We start from the raw sequence: 19,799 nt of genomic DNA, 5'->3' as shown, positions 1-19,799 counted from the left end.
AGAGGAAGAAACTGCTGACTGTCATGGGAGATAGGACAGAGTGGAGGTGATCTACTTCCTTGTCCTTACCTGGGCCTGCAGTCTGGCCTCCAAGTAGTTGGTCTCGGCTTGTCACCCTTCCAGCTGATCTTTCCCAGCGGATGCCAACCAGCCTCTCCTAACGCAGTGCTCTCTCACCCGGTCCCCACGCCACCCACTGCGGGACCATCTATCGCCCCACCCCCCACCCCGGTCCACACGCACAGTTGAGCTACCCTGCCTGGCTCACGCTGTTCCTATGACGCTTTCCTGCGGAGGAAAGTCCATCCACCCACCTGTCCACACTCAGAACAAACGCCACTTTGTGAAGCCTTCCCAAAGGAGTCAGTGAGCCTAGTTAGAATTGCTACACAGAACTACTCAAACCTTTAAATTATGATCAATTGAGAAACTAAAAATGAATAAAAATAACTACTACTTCCTGAGCACCTACTACGCCTACAGGGTGGGCAGTATCACTCCCATTTTACAGATGTCTACACTGAGGCTTAAAGAGGTCAGGTAACTCTCCAAGGTGATACACAAGTAAGTGGCAGGACCAGCATCTGAAGGCAGGCCCGCTTGGCTCTACAGGCAGAAAAGGCAGGGTCAGGGTGACTCACCCGTGCTCCTGAGAGCACTGGGCACAGCTCTTTGTACTCAACAGGTGCTCATACATTTCTGTTGAGTGACCCTCACCCCCAAACAATCTTGCCCGCATAGACATGTGAGAGCACAGTGTACCTCCTATGGCCACAAGTTACACACGACACCCTGCCATGTTCTCTCCCCTCACGAACACTGCACCACCAGCAGTACACATCGGCGACTCTGGTCCAGCCACCAAACTCAGAAGAGTTTTCATTTTCTTTCATACAAATTCTAAGATAAAGTGCTTTTCAGAGACTGGTAATTCCATCTCACAAGGAATGACTTAAGTAAGTGTGAAAATATTCTCTCCTTTCTCCTTAAAAGATGTTATCGCTGAGCATGGTCACTGCCTGGTGACGACGGAAAAGGCCAACATTCACTCAATCGCTCCTGACCTACTAAGGACATGTGAAGATAGTGGCTCCTTTCACTGTGGCTGCAGCGGCTGATTACCAATCCTGGGCTACAGGCCTCTGGCCTCTGGCCCCGGGCCAGAAGGTGCTTTTGCCCTGAATGACGCCCCTCTGCTCAGTCTGGCCTCTTTCTGGGAGGGTTCCGGGGCATCCAGGCTGGGAGCAGGGCTCAGGTGAAGCCAGGCTTTGGGGTGTGCTGGGAACGTCCCTGCAGTCCAGGCAGGGAGGCACCTCTATGGCTCACGGGCCTGACACGAGCTGACCGTTTCTGCTACCTGGTCTCTGCATACACTGAGCCCCGAGGACCTAACTGCAGGGCCAGTGCCCCCGGTCGAGGCCCAGCCCTTGCTGCTCAGGAGCTGGTCCCTCTGCAACTTACTAGGGTCCAGAGATGATGAGAACGAAACTGCCCTCGGAGATGAATGTGACATCACTGCCTGGCAAGGTTGGGGGCTCCCTGGGTTAACGGCCTTTACCTGGATATGAGGCTGGACATTCCAAGTGCTGACTGACAGATTTCCCAAGGGCATACCAGCCTCCTCCAAGTATAGTTAACAGCGGTACAGCCCCTTCCACAACAGCAGGTGATTACCAAGGTCTTTTGTGTGGTGAGAACCCCGTAACATAAAATCACCGCCCTTAAGCGTTTCTAAGTGTACAGTTCAGTGGCATGAAGGACACTGACACTGCTGTGCAGCCATCACCACCGTCCACCCACAGAACTCTCTTCATCTTCCCAAACTGAACGTCTGTCCCCATTAAACACCGACTCCCCCATCCCCCGGCACCCACCCTTCTACCTTCCGTCTCCGTGAGTCTGACCACTCCAGGGACCTCATATAAGTGGAATCCTACAGTATCTGTGTTTTTGTGACTTAGCTTCTTTCACTGGGCATAACGACCCCAAGGTTCTTCCATATTGCAGCGTGCGGCAGAATTTCCTTCCTTTTTAAGGCTGAATAATACTCCAGTGTATGGATGGACCCAATTTTATTTGTTCAACCACTGATGGACACCTGGGCTGCTTCTGCCTCGTGGCTGCTGTGAATAATGCTGCTGTGAACACGGGCATGAAGATGGGACCCTGCTCCCAACTGTGTGGATATACGTACCTAGAAGTGAAACTGCCAGATCATGTGGGAATTCTAGTTTAATTTCGGGGAGAAAATTATTTTTAATTTTACTATTGATCAATGTACCCTTGGGCAGTGCACTTAAATAAAAACGGCTACTAGCTCTCACTGCCAGTGAAAGCTTTTGGTGGGGATGGGCTCTTTCCAGATGTTCAGCCTTCAGGAGTGACTGAGGAGTGAACATGACTTAGGAGAGTCACATAAAATGTGTTTCAAGAAGCCACATTTCCTAATTCTGGAGGGCTGTATCCATAATCTTCACCCCAAAATATGAAAGCCAACAGAAATGTAGGTAAGTAAATATGTATGTTCTGAATACTTAGCCTAGTGTCAGTACTTGGAGAATACGCGTTTAAATCTGAGATAGAAAAGTATGAGGGAAAAGTTCTATGAAAAGAATGTTGGGGACTTCCCTGGTGGTACAGTGGTTAAGAATCCGCCTGCCAATGTGGGGGACTCAGGTTCCTGCCCTGGTCCGGGAAGATCCCACATGCGGAGGAGCAACTAAGCCTGTGCTCTACAACAAAGAGCAGCCACTGCAATGAGAAGGCCACGCGCCGCAATGAAGAGTATCCCCCGCTCGCCACAACTGGAGAAAGCCCGCGCGCAGCATCGAAGACCCAATGTAGCCAAAAATAAATAAATAAAATTGAAAAAAAAACAAAAGCAAAAACAAATTAGAACAGCACTAAAACTAAACCCATTACCTGAACCCACTTAGAAGAAAACATTAAGCTTTTACTATTCCAGGAAAAACAACATTGTCTAGTAAAACTTTCAGGAATGGACAAACAGGGTAAAGAATAAGAAAATGCCAAAGTACATGAGCTAGTTTTATAAACCACCTCGATTAGCCTGGAAACGTGCGACTTCAAGAAGATGGTGGTTCCCGCTGCTATTTCTGTTACAGTCACTCATGAAGAACGTTCCCACTGTCATTTATAATTAATATCAGGAGCTTAGGGACCCAAAAGAGATACCATTAAATGTCTCAGAAAAGCAGAACTCTGACAAGCAGACTTGTCTCATCACATAAAAATGCATCTTTGGTCTTCTTTCCTCACCTGCTGTGTCACCTATCATACTGGTCACAAAGAGCTAGACTAAAAGGAGTTATTTTCATATTATGATAAGTAAGGATCATACATACCATAGCTCTGATAATTCTGAGATAATCAAAACCAGCTACGCAATAAAACTATGAGAAACATCCTTGCGAACTCCTTCCTCTTCGTTCTCATGCCTCTATTAAATAATCAGGCTAAATGGCAATTACCACGTGTCTGCTCCCTCTAAGTAGGAGGCCTAGAGGACAATGGCCAGTTTTCTCTCTGGGTCCCTTGAGAACAGCACGCTGCCTTTCTACACCAAGTGTTCAATCAGGAAGCACCCTCCACGACGGGGGAAACGTGGGGAGGGCACAGAAAAGTAGGATTAACTCTGGTTTCTTTACATGGAGAGAGAGCTTGATGAGGTCCCAGCATCTCTGGAGAAGGGTTAAAATATTGATTAATTTTAGACCTTGTTACACTAAACATGCATGTTGTAACTTCTAGTGTAACCATACACAAAATTAAGAAACAGTATCTAAAATAGTAGATGGGGAAAACTGAAACAAACAAAAAAATTCAAGAATCTAAAAGAAGGCTAGAAAAAAAGCAAAAAAGAAAAGTTGAAACAGGTAAGAAAAATAATACACAACAGGCACATAACATTCCAAATATCTCATAGGTACAATAAACATAAATGGATGACCTGTTCCATGTTAAGTGACCGAGACTGACAGGTTAATAAAATTCTAACCGTAAGCTATTTACAAGAGATGTCAACCAGAGAAGAGGACCGACAGAGATAAACCAGGCAAATTCTAACCAAAAGAAAGCTGGCCTAACTACATTAACATCAATAAAAACAGACTTAATCCTCAGTAATGCTTTTAATCTTAAAGAGATTGCATTCCTAATGATAAAAGTTTCAAATTAAGGGAAGTTATATCAACTCTAAATTTGGATCCCTGACACAGCGGGGTATCAAAATGTACAAAGCAAAACAACTAGAACTATAATGAAAAATAAGGAAAATCCATAATCAGAGCAGGAAATTTTAACATGCCTCTCAATAACTGATAGAAAACTGACCCAGGCTCCCTCTGTCCCTGTCCCCTCCCCACAAATCAGAAGGATACAGGAGATTTGAACAGCCTCATAAACTTGACCCAAAAGATCCATACAGATATACTGTACAGATCACCAGAATACATGTTTTTCTCCCCAGCATCTACAGATAGAATAAAACACGGACCCTGCGGTAGAGGTGAACATAGCCTGGAACAGAGCTGAAGCTGACCCAGAGCCAATGAGAATCACTTTGCTCTTATCAGCCACTGAGATTTGGGGGGGTTACTATAATATAACCCACTGAAAGCTAATATATCAAGTTTATTAATAATTTTTCTTTGGAAATAACTAGCTGGGACAGAAGTGAAAGCAGTCCCTCATCCAGCATTTCTATCTGTCAAAAACACTTTGGTAAAAACTTCTGAATACTTGACTTTGAATTTCTACTGAAAACTTACCAAGTCACAGAACTCAAACACCAGAAGATAGGGGATTGCTTCTACACACTGTCCAACACACTGAAGAATATTTGGATGCTGAAGAATACTGGTAAAAATAAAAGTCATAGTATTGTTCATGAGGGAGCAGGCTAGTAGAATTGCTCAAACAGTAACCGCAAATTTAACATTCTTAACGATTTAAATATGATCAACTGAAAAGAGCACAATTAAGATTCTATTTAACAGATGTATTCTAAGTCATGTAATGATTAAGTAATTCAAGGCCAATCAGGCGAACATTTTCACAAATTAAAACATCTCCTAACATAAGAATCTGTAACTTTAGTAATTTAACTTTATAGATATCATTTTGAAGCATCGTTTAAAAGAAGGCAAACTATATTCCATGAGCATTTCAATCCACATAATAAAATACTCAGTTACCTCTTAGGCTATCTGGCTTATATACTATTTTCATAAATCACAGTACACAAACTCTTTTTGGAAAATATTTTGTCTAAAACAAAGTTAAAAAAAAAAAAAGATATGCCAAAATGGTTTTTTAAACTTCAAAACTTTATTTTGAAGCAATAATGAATTAAGTTGCAAAGATAGTACAAAGAGGTCCCATGTCCCCTTCACCCAGTTTTTCCCACTGGTGACACCTGACACAATCAGTGCAATCCCCAAACTAGGGCCCTGACACTAGGGTGCGGTGTGTGTGTGGCTTGCAAGCCCTGTTATCAACATGTGTGGATTTGTGCAACCACCACTCAGCAGAAATGCAGAACTGCCCCCCACCACGAAGATCTCCCATGCCACCCCTTTCTGCTACCCCTTTATAGTCACACTGCCGCCGCCCCCAAACATTCCTCAGCCCTGGCAACCACGAATCTGGTCTCCTTTTCTATAATGTTCTCATTCTGAGAATACTATGTAAGTGAAATCACACAGTATGTGGCCTTCTGAGATTGATTTTTTTCACTTGCCCTGCAGATTGATTTTTTTCACTTGCCCTCCAGATTACCCGAGTCACTGCCTGCATCAGCAGTCCCTTCCCTTCTACTACTGAGCAGGGTTCCATGGCTGGATGGACCACAGTTTGTTTAACCGGTCACCTATAGAGGGCATTTTAGTTTTTCCAGTTTGAGGCTACTATAAATAAAGCCGCTACAAATAATCACACAAGAGATTTTGTATGGAAATAAGTTTTCATTTCTATGCGATAAATGCCTAGGAGTGCAACAGCTGGGTTACAAGATGTGATGGTTAATTTTCTGTCAACTTGGCTGAGCCACAATACAGATATTTTGGTCAAACATTATTCTGGACACTTCTGTGAAGGTGTTTTTGGATGAGATCATCATTTAAATCAGTGGACTTTCAGTAAGAGCAGACGGTGCTCCAAAATGTGGGTGGGCTTTGTCCAAAGAACAAAGACTAGCCTCACCCAGTGAAGAAGGAATTCTGCCAGCAGATGGCCTTGGACATGAACTGAACAGTGGCTCTGCTCTGGGTCTCCAGCCTGCTGGTCCACCCTGCAGACTTGCCAGTCTCCATAACTGCATGAGCCATTTCCCTAAAATAAATTACCTATCTATCCATCTATCTCTCTCTCGCTATCCATCCATCCATCCATCTATCTCTCCATCCATCCATCCATCCATCAATCTCTCTACCTCTCTGTCCATCCATCCATCCATCCCTCTAGCCATTCATCTATGTATCTATCTATCCATCCATCTACCTATCTATCCATCCATCCATCTATCCATCTATCCATCTTTCCATACATCCATACATCCATCCATCTATCTATCTACAGATTCTACTGGCTCTGTTTCTCTGGAGAACGTTGACTAATACATACAGTGGTAAGTGTATGTTTAGTTTTTTAACAAACTGTCAAAACTATTTTCCAAAGTGGCTGTACCATTTTACATTCCCACCAGTAATGTGTGAGAGATCCAGTTTCTCCACATCCTCACCAGCATCTGGTATTGTTGCTGTTTTATTTTAGCTTTCCTAATACTTGTGAAGTGGTCTCTCATCATGACTGTAATTACCCTAGTTAATGATGTTGATCTTCTCATTGCCATCCATAGATCCTCTTTGGTGTCACTTGATGTCTTTTGTTTATTTTTGTCTTTTACTGTTGGGTTCTGTCTATCTCTCTGCCAAAAACACAGTCCTAATTACGTAGCTATATAAGGTCTTGAAATTGGGTCAAATGATTCCTCCAATTTTTATTCTTATTTTTCATACTTGTTTCACCTATCCTACTTTTGCCTTTACATATAATTTTAGAATAATCTTGTATATAGGTTTTTAAAATCTTGCTGGGATTTTGATAGGAATTGCAGGAATCTGACTGGGAAGAACGGGCATCTTCACGAATCTTCCAACCCATGAATATGGTATGTCTCTTCGTTTATTTAGACCTTGATTTCTTTCATCAGTTTCTATAGTTTTCAGCATACAAGTCCTGTACATGTACTTAAGTATTTCTTTTTTGTTTTTGAGTGAATATAAAAGTTATTTTAAAGTTGGTTTCCACATGTTTATTGATAGGACACAGAAATAAAACTGACTTTTGTATGTTGACCATGCATCCTGCAACCTTGCTGAATTCTCTCTTACTAGTTCTAGGGGATTTTTTTTTTTTTCGGAGATTACTTGGGATTTTCTGCATATAAACACAGGCACTTAGGTCTTTCTTTCTGATCTACGGGCTTCTGAATGTTTCCTTTTCTTGCCTTATTGAGCTAGTTAGAACTTCTGGCTCTTATTGAATAGCAGGGATGAGAGCGAACATCTACGTCTTTCTTGATCTTAGGGATAAAAGCATTCAGTCTTTCACCATTAAGTATGATGCTAGATGTAGATTTTTTGTAGATGTTCTTTAATAAGTGGAGATTCTCATCTATTTCTAGTTTTCAAAGAGTTTTTATCATGAATTAGTGTGGAGTTTTGTCAAATGTTTTTCTCCATCAACTGACAGGATCATGTGATGTTTCCTCTTTACCCAGTAATTATGGTGGACTACACTGATTGATTTTCAAATACTGAATCAGACTAGCATTCCTGGAATAAATTCCAATTGGTCATGATATATAACTTTTTATATATTTGCTAATATTTTGGTTAGAATTTCTGCATCAACATCGATGACAGATATTGGTCTACAGTTTTCCTTTTTGCACTTTGTCAAGTTTTGGTATCACGGTAATACTGGTTTCATAAAATGAGTTAAGAAGTGTTCCCTCCTCTTCTATTTTCTAGAAAGTATTGTGTAGAACTGGCATTAATTCATCTTTAGTTGTTTTGTAGAATGCTCTGGTCAAACTGTCTAAGCCTGGGGACTCTTTTTGAGAGTTTTTAAGTTGCAAACTCCATTTCTTCAATGATTATAGGTCTATTCAAATAACCTATTTCATATTGGGTGAGTCGTGGTGGTTTGTGCTTTTCAAGTAATTGGTTCATTTCATCTATATATGTCAAATATATATATACGTAGAGCTGTTTGTCCCTTATTATCCTTTTGATGTCTGTAGGGTCTCTTTCATTCCTGATATTAGGAATCTGTGTCTTCTCTTTTATTCTCTGTCAGTCTTGTTAGAGGTTTGTCAATTTTATTATCTTTCCAAAGAGCCAACTTTATGTTTCAATGATTTTTATCTACTGTTTTCAATCTTATCGACCTCTGCTCTTATCTTTAATATCTACTCCTTCTGTTTGCTTTGAGTTCATCTTGCTCCTCTTTTTTTGGTCCTTTAAAGTATGAGCTTAGGTTATTGATTTGAGACTTGTCCTCTTTTCAATGTAACCCCCCTACAGGTGAGGTGGTGTTTCTTTCTCCCGGCTTTTGAGATTTTTTTGTCTTTCATTTTCAGAAGTTTGATTATGATGTGTGCTGGCATGAATTTCTTTGGGTTTATCCTGTTGGAGATTTGATCAACTTATGAATCTGTAGGTTTGTCTTTTCAAAATGTGGAACATTTTCCAGTTAATATTTCTTCAAATACTTTTTCTATCCACTTTCTGTCTCCTTTCAATCTGGGATGTCTTGATCTTTTGTTCAAGTCCCCCAAGTCCCCGAGGCACTTTTCACTTTTTTAAGCATATTTTCTTTCTGTTGTTTGAACTGGGTGATATTTATTGTTTTATCTTCAACTTCACTGATTTTTCCCTCTGTCCTCTCCATTCTGCTGTTGAACTCATCCACTGAGTTTTTACTTTGATTATTATATTTTTCAGTTCTAAAGTGTCCACTTTGGTCTTCTTCATGTAGTCTATGTCTTTGCTGAAACTTTGTTTTCTTCATTTGTTTCAAGGGTACTAGAATTTTTTAAAATATAAATTTATTTATTTATTTTATTTTTGGCTATGTTGGGTCTTCATTGCTGCACACAGGCTTTCTCTAGATGCGGCGAACGGGGGCTACTCTTTGTTGCAGTGCATGGGCTTCTCACTGCGGTGGCTTCTCTTGTTGCAGAGCACAGGCTCTAGGCATGTGGGCTTCGGTAGTTGTGGCACACAGGCTTAGTTGCTCCATGGCATGTGGGATCTTCCCAGACCAGGGCTCAAACCCGTGTCCCCTGCACTGGCAGGTGGATTCTTAACAACTATGCCACCAGGGAAGTCCCAGGGTACTATAATTTATTGCTCATTGAAGCATTTTTACAACAGCTGCTTTAAAATCCTTGTCAGATAATCCTAACATCTCTGTCATCTTGGTGTTGGTATCTGTTGCCTTTTCTATTTTTTGTGTGTGTTTATTTTATTGAAGTACAGTTGATTGACAATGTTGTGCTAATCTGTACTGTACAGCAAAGTGATTCAGTTGTAAATGTATTCTTTTTCATATTCTTTTCCATTCTGGTTTATCACAGGGTATTGAATATAGTTCCCTGTGCTGTAACAGTAGGACCTTGTTGCTCATCCATTCTATATATAACAGTGTGCGTCTGCTAACCCCAAACTCCCAGTCTATCCCTACCCTGGCCCCCTCCCACTTGGTAACCACAGGCTTATTCTCTATATCTGTGAGTCTGTTCCTGTTTTGTAAACAAGTTCATTTGTGTCATATTTTAGCTTCCACATATAAGTGATATCATACGATATTTGTCTTTCTCTGTCTGACTTACTTCACTTAGTTTGATTATCTCAGTTGCATCCATGTTGCTGCAAATGGCATTATTTCATTCTTTTTTATGGCTGAGTAGTATTCCATTATATATAATGTACCACATCTTCTTTATCCATTCCTCTGTTGATGGACATTTAGGTTGTTTCTATGTCTTGGCTATTGTGAATAGTGCTGCTATGAACAGAGGGGTGCATGTATCTCTTTGAAATTAGAGTTTTGTCTGGGGGTGTGATTGCTGGACCCATCCAGGAGTGGGATTGCTGGACCATTTGGCAACTCTACGTTTAGTTTTTTGAGGAATCTCCATACTGTTTTCCACAGTGACTGCACCAAATTACATTCCTACCATCTGTTGTCTTTTCTTACTTAGTTGAGTTCTCTTGGTTCTTGGAAAGATCAGTGATTTCAGCTGAAACCTGGACATTTTGGGTCTTATGCTATGAGACTCTGGATCTTATTTAAATTTTGTATTTTACAAGCAGAAATCCCAAAGGCGTTTTAAACACCTGATTTTCAACAGACCACAGACCACGTTTACAAAACATTCATTACGGTTTACTTACTAGTATGGTTCTCCATTTTTCAAAAAAGTATCGTGTTCCTTTGGGCTCGCACTTGCTTTTAACTCCTTCACTATTACTCTCACTACACTAGTGCCCGTGTAGATCTCTCCAAGGAGCACCTAAAACCAAAGAATAGTTTTTCACTTCACTTCCATCAACATGATAAAGAAGTATGTTACACTTACCAGGAAATGGAATACAGGAAAACAAATTAAGCAACAGTCAGATGGCTTTCTATTATTTTAAATTCTACCTCACGAAAAGCTTGGAAAGCTAAAATATTTTCCTTAAGTTTTAAAACAGTCATCAGGTGTTTACAACATTCATATATTTATATGTACTTCTTTTCTATTTACTTAAAAATGTTTTATACTTTAACAGAAATTGCCAATGATATTACAGAAGAGTAATTTATTAGTTTGGTTCAAATATAACCCAAATATTTCTCAAAAACACTTCAAATGAGTTGTGTTATTTTGTTATGTCTACTTCACACAGGACAAAATAAACTGACAAACAGCCAGTGTACAAACTATCATTGCATTATAGCTTTAAAAATCCAGGGCATGCCAGTTATTCCAGGCCTTTATCTTGTACTAAAGCTTCAGTCAAAACACAGGAAAGAAACACTCCATGAAATTAACAGAACACAAAATGCGAATGAAAATAAGAACAAGCTACAAGTGATATATTAAGTATTAATATAGGACAATACAAAGGCACTATTTAAGATGAAATACAATATTTAAGATGAAAATGATGATGAAGTAAAGATTTTTATCTAATTTGAGAATGGTCAAAACTAAAAGGCTTCCTTTTAAAATAGGTTTTTTATATTTTTATAAAATAGATTAATTTTAATGCCCTGAAAATAGAGAATAAGAAGCTGAACAGAATTTAATGTTATATTAGGAATGTAAGGGCAGAAGAATGCATAGAACAGGAAACTCTGATAATTAACTAAGCCATATTCTCTGTTTCAAATAATGAGTTTGCACAGATATAACAAGCCTAACACGTCCATGGTGTTGATTTGCAAAGAGGGGAGAATAACTAGGGGACCAGTGCAGTGGTCTGGCTCACTGTCTCTCTCTCGGTAGCCAGCACTGTGGTCATCCTTGGAGGGCAACATATGCAGGGACTATTCACTCAACACTGGGACCTCTCAGTTCTCTGACCTCACTCCCACTCATCTTTCCTATGAGCCCATCTCAGCAAACACTTCCAGGGGTCTAGACCTAGCTAGTAATTATGTTATGTCCAAAACCTTGAATTTTAACTTCTTCTCTACCCATCCTTAGATTTCCAGCTCACTTACTTCAACAGTCTAATCCAACAAGTGCACAACTTGCCCCCCAATCCACTAGTGATCCCGCTTTTCCACCCTCCTGTCCTGACTGCAGGCCCCGCTCCCCTCCCTGACAGCTTAGAGCCCACGACCCTTCACTCCCATCACCCCCGCGCCCTCTCACTGAGGTCTATTAGCTCAGCCAAGCCTCGGTGCTGCTTAAATCCATCTACTTGCCTACAATAAAAAGCATCAAAAGTAGAAAAAAGCCATGATGAGTGGTCTCATTTTAAATCTGTAGGGGTCCTCAGCGCTGCTCACCACCACCCCCATTTCCCCAGTTGATATACTTTCCCACGTTCTCCTCTTGTTCAAACTTCACGTACATCTTTTCACTCCTGCATTTCAAACGGGCCTCCTATTTACTGAATAAAATGATCAGAAGTGTACCTGCTCATTTTAACACCAAATCCACCTGCACCTGTGTACACATCCTGTTTCTGCTCCCATTTCAGGAGAGAAACTGTCCCTGTGCCTAAGACCAAGTCCTACAATAATGCTATGGATCCCTTCTACGCTTACACCCCCGCCCACAGTATCAGTCCCCCCTCCCATATAAACATGCTAAAATAGCAGCATATACTATAAAAAAAACAATCAAAAACCCTCCCCTTGGCCCTTGGATGGGCCCAAACAGCTCATCATTTCTCTGTTCCCTTTTAGACTAAAACTCCTCAACAGAGTTGTCTAAATGTGTCATCTCCAGTTTCTCCCTGGAACCCATCACACGTGAGGATGTGACATGGCCCTTTTGACGTCACAAGCACTGAATCTTTTGAGGATACCACGGACTGCATGCTGCTGGGTCCTAATTCTCCAGCCTTCATCTTGCTCAGTGTGTACACAGCATCTACTGCAATTCATCTTCTGGAGCTCCTCCTCAGACCTTCAGAATAATGCTCCTCTCTCCTGTGCCCTCTCCTACTCACTGGCTGACTCTTCTGTCTCCCTCACAGGGTCTCCCTGACTGTGCTGACCTCCCCGCTGCAGGGCCTCAGGGCTCGGTCCTTGTGCCTCCCCCTCTCCTCTGTGTTAGCATTCTCGGTGATTTCATCTAGCCTCAAGTACCACCTCTATACTGAGTTCTCCCAAGTTTATATCTCTGTCTTGAACTCTCAATTTGCATTTCCAGCTGCCTACATGGTATCTCCATTTGCACATCTGAGAGCCATCTCACCCCTGATGTATCCAAAAGTGAACCCATCTTCCTCCTCCACGTCTGCTTCTCCCTAGTCTTTCCCATCTCAGATCACAGCAACTCCATGCTTCTTGCCAATCGGGCCATAAGCCATCATCCTTAACTTCTTTCCCTCTCCAGACTCCGTATCTGTTCCATCCCAAGTCCTGTGTGCTCCTGTTGGAACCTCGACCTCTCCATGCTATCATCCAGGTCCAAGCCTGCCTGCAACTCTCCCTAGACAATTGCGGCAGCCTTCTTACCAATTTCCCTGCTTCCCCGTGGCCCTCTACAACATGGCGATCCTCTCAACCCGTAAGCCAGGTGATGTCACTCATCCCCAGATCCTGGAGCACCTTCCTAGCCCCCTCTGAGGAAAAGTCAAAGTCTCTAAATGCAGGAAATACCTCATGTCCGCTGGCTCCCCTACCCCTCTCTGAGCCTGTCTCCTACCATTGACTGTTTACTGTCTGATCACCCCCAGCCCCAACTAGAAATTTCAGCTTTGTCAGGGCAAGGGTTCCATCTCGTTTGCTGCTACATTCCCAGGACTCCACAGGCCAGGACTTTACCATCTTCCTCCACATCATACTCCCAGCACCAAGAACAACGTCTGACACATAACAGGTTTTGCTAAATGGCTTAGAAGATCTGGTAACTAATAACGTTTGGACGACATAAAAGATACAGGACAAACAACTCTTATCAGAAAGACAGAAGCATGAGATGGTTGACTACAGAGCAAATACATCTTCTGGTCGTGACCGCCCTGCTTATGATGCAATGATCACTCAGTTACACCCTTTTACAAAGAATGATTGCTCCATCATAGAAACAGTTGTTATAAAAAAGATCATTCCTTCTGTGGTAAAAAGATCAACAAAGTGTGTTATTAGGTCACTTGACAGGCTACGAGAAACACAACAGTTCTTCACAATGGTTTTCATTATAACCATACTACCCATCTATTATAAAGTGGTTTAAGTGTCATAAGGGAAGGGGGAGAAGAAAGAAGAAACAAATAATTTGAGGAGGACAAAAAGCTTCTAAAATTCCCATCTCTTTTCCCTTCTTACCGTTGTCTGCCAACAACTAGAAAAGTCTCTGATATAGAAATAAAAGACCTTCTTGGAAAAACTCACACACCCAGGAATGCTGACGCTCACACTTCCACATGGTTTCAGGGGCCAATGGAGAAATTCAATTGGTACCATAGTGTGCAGACAGTATATGGAATGTCACATAACACAAGTCTTAATTAGCTTTAAATTCTAAACAGTATAAGTAGGAGGGGAAAAAATGAAAGCGAACAAACTTTACCTTTCCAAACCAGCCATTTCCAATTTCCTGTATATAGTTTAGACTGTGGCGGGCAACTTGAGACTTCAAACCTTCTGTAGGAAAAAGAACATTGAAAACTAAAGATAAGTAGTTAACTGAAATAAATATTAAATATATAACCTATAAAGTACAAACACTAACATAAATTTAATGTTTGTGATAATAAAGTAGAAATAAATACATAAAACATCTCTCTCAAACTAATAATGCCAAAACGGTCTCAAATTTTAAAACTGACAGTATTTGTGAATGAGTATCCTGCCCTGACTTTAAGCTCTTGCACGGAATCCTCTGACAAACTACCCTACTGTAACCACCAGTCACCACCAGTCACCACCACCTCACTGGCCTTTACTCAGTCCTTACTTTTAGGGCGAAGTAGGGACCTCCGGGGCTGTCCCTCCCTAGAAACACTGAAAATCTTGTCAAAAAACTGTAAGCATCAACCTTATCAGAACTCTGGAGAGTGGAAAAAGTTTATAGCAACCAAAGAGAACCAGGAGGAAGGCCACTGAAACAGGGAGACTTGCTTTGTGGCCTTTAATTTACTCATGTCCTACCTCTCTCGCAGCACATCTTAAAGATGACCCATGTGCCAGAGTGGGTGCTGGTTTCAGAGGGAGCACAGTGACCTTCTTCCCCAGGAACTGTGCTTCTTTTTGACCTGACTGGGGTTTCCCGGAAGGCCTGCTGCAGTGGTGCCCCTTGTTCCACCTAACTTGGGCTCTATCAGGATGGAGAGGCTTCACGTGCCTCAAAAACAACAAAAGCCAACTGGACAAGGCGCTGCTGCCCGGGGCAAATAAAAAAACCCAACTGAGGCAATAACAGACAGGCTGGAGCTTTAGCAGAAAAGCCCAGTGAAATTTGGGGGGTTTGTGGGGATATGGGCTTTTTTTTAAAAAAGCTATTATTACACAAACAGGGAAACTTAGAGAGCCATTTGCATGCCCAGGGAAGCACACACACTCAGAAGAGGCCCGAGAAGAACAGAGGTTTCACCTCTGGCAAGTCTCATGCTCAGCAAAGCAGGAAGTGAAGGCTAAGGCAGAGCTGTCAGCGGCCAGGCTAAGGACCTGCCCCAACATAGAGCCAGTCTGCCAGGAACTAGACAGCATCTGTCGTTTGTTTCCTTTCTATTTTCTTCTTTTTTTGCATATTATTCAAAATGTCCAGTTTTCAACAAAAAATTACAAACCAAATAAAAAACAATAAAGAATGCTACATGCACTGGTACAAAAGATATTTAAAAGAAAATGTCCCTGAGAAAACAGACATTGGCCTTACTGGACAAGACCTTAAATCAACTGTCTTAAACATGCTGAAAGGGCTAAAGGAAACCACAGACAAAGAACCAAAGGAAACTGAGAGAATGATATCCCAATAAATAGAGAGGACCAATAAAGTGATAGAAATTATTAAAAGGAGCCAAATAGAATTTTGGAGCTGCAAGTGCAATAACCAAAAAAAAAAAAAAAAAATCACAAGAGGGTTTCAACAAGAGATTTGAGCAGACAGAATAATCAGTAAACCTGAAGGGAGGTCAAATGAAATTATCCAATCTGAGGAGCAGGAAGAAAAAAGAATGAGAACATTAATGAATGAAGTCTAAGGGACTTGTGGGATACCATCAAGTAGACCAACATACATATAACGAGAGCCCCAGAGGATGAGGGAGAAAAGGAAGCAGAAAGAATACTTGAAGATATAATGGTAAAAAATGTCTCAAATCTATGAGAAACATGAATCTATACATCTAAGAAGTTCAACAAAGTCCAAGTAAGATAAACTCAGAGATCCACACCAAGACACATTATAATCAAACTATCAAAAACCAAAGATAGAGAATTTTGAAAGCAGCAAGAGAGAACAAGTCATCACATTCAAGGGATCTTCAATAAGAATAACAATTCCATGCATGTCTCATCAGAAACCATGGAGGCCAAAAGGAGTGGGATGGCACATATAAAGTGCTAAAGAACAGTACCATCAACCAAGAATTCTATACCTAGCAAAACTGTCCTCTAAAAATGAAGGAGAAATTAAGACATCCCCAGATAAACAAGTTTAGGGAGTTTGCTGCCGGTACACCTGCCCTATAAGAAATGCTGAAGGGAGTCCTTCAGGCTAAAATAAAAGGACATTAAAGAGTAACTAGAAGTCATATGAGGAAATAAAGATTTCTGGTAACTACATAGGTAAAATAAAAGCCAGTATTATTGTATTTTTGTGTGTAGCTCCTTTTTTATTTCTTATATGACTTAAAAGACAAACACATTAAAAAACTGTATAGTTGACCCTTGAGCAACACAGGTTTGAATTGCACAGGTCCACTTAAATGTAGATTTTTTTCAATATATACTATAGCACTACACAATCCACAGTTGGATGCAGAACCATGGATACAGAAGGCCGACTATAAAGTTATACACAGATTTTCGACTGTGTGCAGGGCTGGGGGGTGCATGGTTGTGTGGGATGTGGGTCAGCACCCTTAACCCCCTCGTTGTTCAAAGGTCAACAATAAATCTATGTTAATGGGCACACAATGTATAAAGCTGTAACGTGTGTCAACATAAAGGGAAGGAACAGGTTTTATATGTTGGTGAATATAAATTCAGTTGTTATAAATTCAAACTCAGTTGTTATAAATTTAAGGTAATTGTAATCCCATTATAATCACTTTTTAAAAATATAAAAAATATACACAAAAGGGAATGAGAAGGGAATCAAATGATATGCATGCATGGGTGCACACACACCCACATACATACATACATACACACACACACACACACACACACACAAATTCCAGTGGCCTGTCTTGCAGAAATGGAAAAACTGATCCTAAAATTCATACAGAATTGCAAGGGACTCAGAATAGCCAAAACAATCTAGAAAAAAAAAAAAGTTGGAAGACACATACGTCCCAGTTTCAAATCTTACTACAATGCTACAATAATCAAAACAGTGTGGTACTGGCATAAGGATAGACATATAGATCAATGGAATACAACTGAAAGTCCAGAAATTAACCTAAACGAATATGGTCAACTGATTTTCAACAAGGGTGCCAAGACAATTCAAGGCGGGAAGAACTGTCTCCTCAAAACTTGTTGCTGGGACAACTAGTCATCCACCTGTAGGATTAACCTGGATCATTACCTCACACCACATATAAATATTTTGTATGAAACACACCAGCTGTGTCATGTTTTAGCTAGCTTTTTTTAAAATACAGCCTATAGCAATATTAATCAACTGTTCAGTTTATACTGCCCTAAACATACACCACTGTGTGTGCAGTACCAAGGCAGGCTTGGTACCTACAAAGACTTAAAGAACCTTCTCAGCAGTATTAGAAATCCCTAATTATTGAACCACTAGTGATACTCTATTTTATAATAAGAAATTAATTAACATCTAGTCAAACCTCTATCTTCTATCTTAGCATGAAAAGTAATATCCAAGTGCAGGACACCCCAGTAGAAAACAGCAGTGTCCTACTCAGCCAGACAGGCAGTGTTGAGAACTGGCAGAGAAGCCTTCCTACCAACACAGAGGCCAGAAGCCTCTGTCAGAGTATTCCACTTTGAAGAATCGAGGAGACCAATTTACTCTTATGCCAGAGCCAAGGTCCAAAAGGAGGACTCAGCTTTTGCAGGAATGCAATGGGCCTGACCACTAGAATTCAGCTTCACCAGAGAGCAGAAGGAAGAAAAATTAGCAAGCAGAGGAGACAGGCAGTCCAATTTTTTTATGATTAGTAGTAAGGCTTGCTTTCTCATTTCTCAGAAATTATTCATGGAAACATGACCTCAGGATGGAAGGTCTTACCTACAGAAGGCTGGAATTGTGATGGAGCTGGTAGTGAAATATTTGGTACTGAAAGTGTGAAAACTTCTGCTGGGGATTGAACAGAGGGAGTATCTTCTGCTGGTGGTGTGAAATCAATCTCATCATCAAAATTATCTTCAAATTCCTAAAATAAAGGACGAGCAATGTTATATCTAATATAAATCAGCTTGAGAGTAAATACCAAAAACATCTGCTAACATTTAAGATATGAACATTTATTCACTCATTTGGAACACACTGCCATAATTTTTTTTTCCAATTTGTGCTGACTTCAGGTAAAAAGCATATGTAATTGTGTTCTCCAACTCAAAATAGCAGAATAAATAAGATCTGAAAATAAATTATACATATTTTATGTAATTTTTAAACTGATAACTTGAAGTTAAATGCAAAGTTTTCTAAAATGACCCTGGAACTTAAAAGGGAAATAATCTTCCAGTTTCAAAATTTTATGTTTAAGTTACTATAGTTTAAGGTATTCTTTTTATTACTATTATTCACTTTCACAAATCTCTCTGCATATTGAATCAAAACATTTATTTTTCAATTGTATATGTACTTCTAGTTGCTGTGTGATTTCAATCAAAATAAAGATAGTTAAAAGACTCAGAAAAGATATTTTTAAGCGAGTCCTATTTCTCTGGAAAGAGTAATAATGGATAAATTATTAAACTGGAAAACAAAACTATCAAGATCTGAACCAGGAAGGTCAGTACTAAACTCTGTATCACATAAGTGCAATAAACATTCTAAGAACATCCAGCTTTCTAAAGATGGCAACTTTAATACTGAGGCTGCATCAATAACGCTGTGGAAACCTTTTAAGTGACTCTGTCCAGCAGAAAGCTATCCTGACTCTTCCTGTCATCATTCCAGTGAGCTGGGCCTACCTTGGTGTCCATGTTAATCTAACATAGATACGGATGATTATAAAGGTCTTTCATTCAGATAATTAATGAGCATTACCCCACCAGGATCCATGACAGAAGCTGAACGAGACTGTTTTCAGTCGTCTACACAGCTCCCTTTTCTACGACCTCCCTCTACCCCACCCGCCCCCATGCAAGGGAGAAGCTGAAAGTTGCAAGGGTGGATTTCTCTGATATAACATTTATGCTCTCACATGCATGCAAGAGGGCATATTCTTATGTATGTCATACACGTTGTCAAACGCATTAGGACACTATCACTACTTGTATCGGGGGAGGGGAGAGCAGGACACTTCAATCTGTGAGGTCACCTCTAAACACAACAGCTTTGTCCAATTTCCCCTTCAGACATTCCTAAAGGTTCTCTCATTAAGAAAAGACTTCATCCATCACTCCTAACCTTGGCAGCGGCAGGATATACCGTTAGGCAGCAGATGATTCTAAAGATTCACAGAAGTAGTACAGTGTGACAGCAACAATAAAAATAACAACCACAACGGTATAAAACAACAACGGGGCCGTGAGAGAAGACCAGGTCACTTGTAAAAGACTGCAGCTTCTTGGCCTGTAAATGACTTCCCAGGGACCATTTAGTTCTGAAACGCCACACTTCTAAGTCTAAAGGAAACCCACAAATGATAGATGGTGACACTCTTCTTCAG

General features: G+C 40.7%; 1 protein-coding gene across 2 annotated transcripts in view; it reads right to left on the bottom strand.

Annotated features, from left to right (window-relative positions):
• LMTK2 (lemur tyrosine kinase 2) overlaps positions 1 to 19,799 on the bottom strand; it is an 80,383-nt gene that overhangs the window by 33,032 nt on the left and 27,552 nt on the right. For both annotated transcript variants that reach the window (XM_024745262.1, XM_024745263.1), the window contains exons 3-6: positions 18,188 to 18,332; positions 14,330 to 14,403; positions 10,485 to 10,603; positions 4,791 to 4,878 (exon numbers count right to left, since the gene is read on the bottom strand). In XM_024745262.1, the coding sequence (XP_024601030.1) occupies positions 4,791 to 4,878; positions 10,485 to 10,603; positions 14,330 to 14,403; positions 18,188 to 18,332 (426 nt within the window). The remainder of the gene's footprint in view (positions 1 to 4,790; positions 4,879 to 10,484; positions 10,604 to 14,329; positions 14,404 to 18,187; positions 18,333 to 19,799) is intronic.

The sequence above is a fragment of the Neophocaena asiaeorientalis genome, unplaced genomic scaffold (genome assembly GCF_003031525.2).
Source record: "Neophocaena asiaeorientalis asiaeorientalis breed wild unplaced genomic scaffold, Neophocaena_asiaeorientalis_V1.1 scaffold461, whole genome shotgun sequence".
Taxonomy (NCBI): Eukaryota; Metazoa; Chordata; class Mammalia; order Artiodactyla; family Phocoenidae; genus Neophocaena; species Neophocaena asiaeorientalis.
The sequence above is the reverse complement of the archived record's forward strand: the minus strand, read 5'-3'. Positions and strand labels throughout refer to the sequence as shown.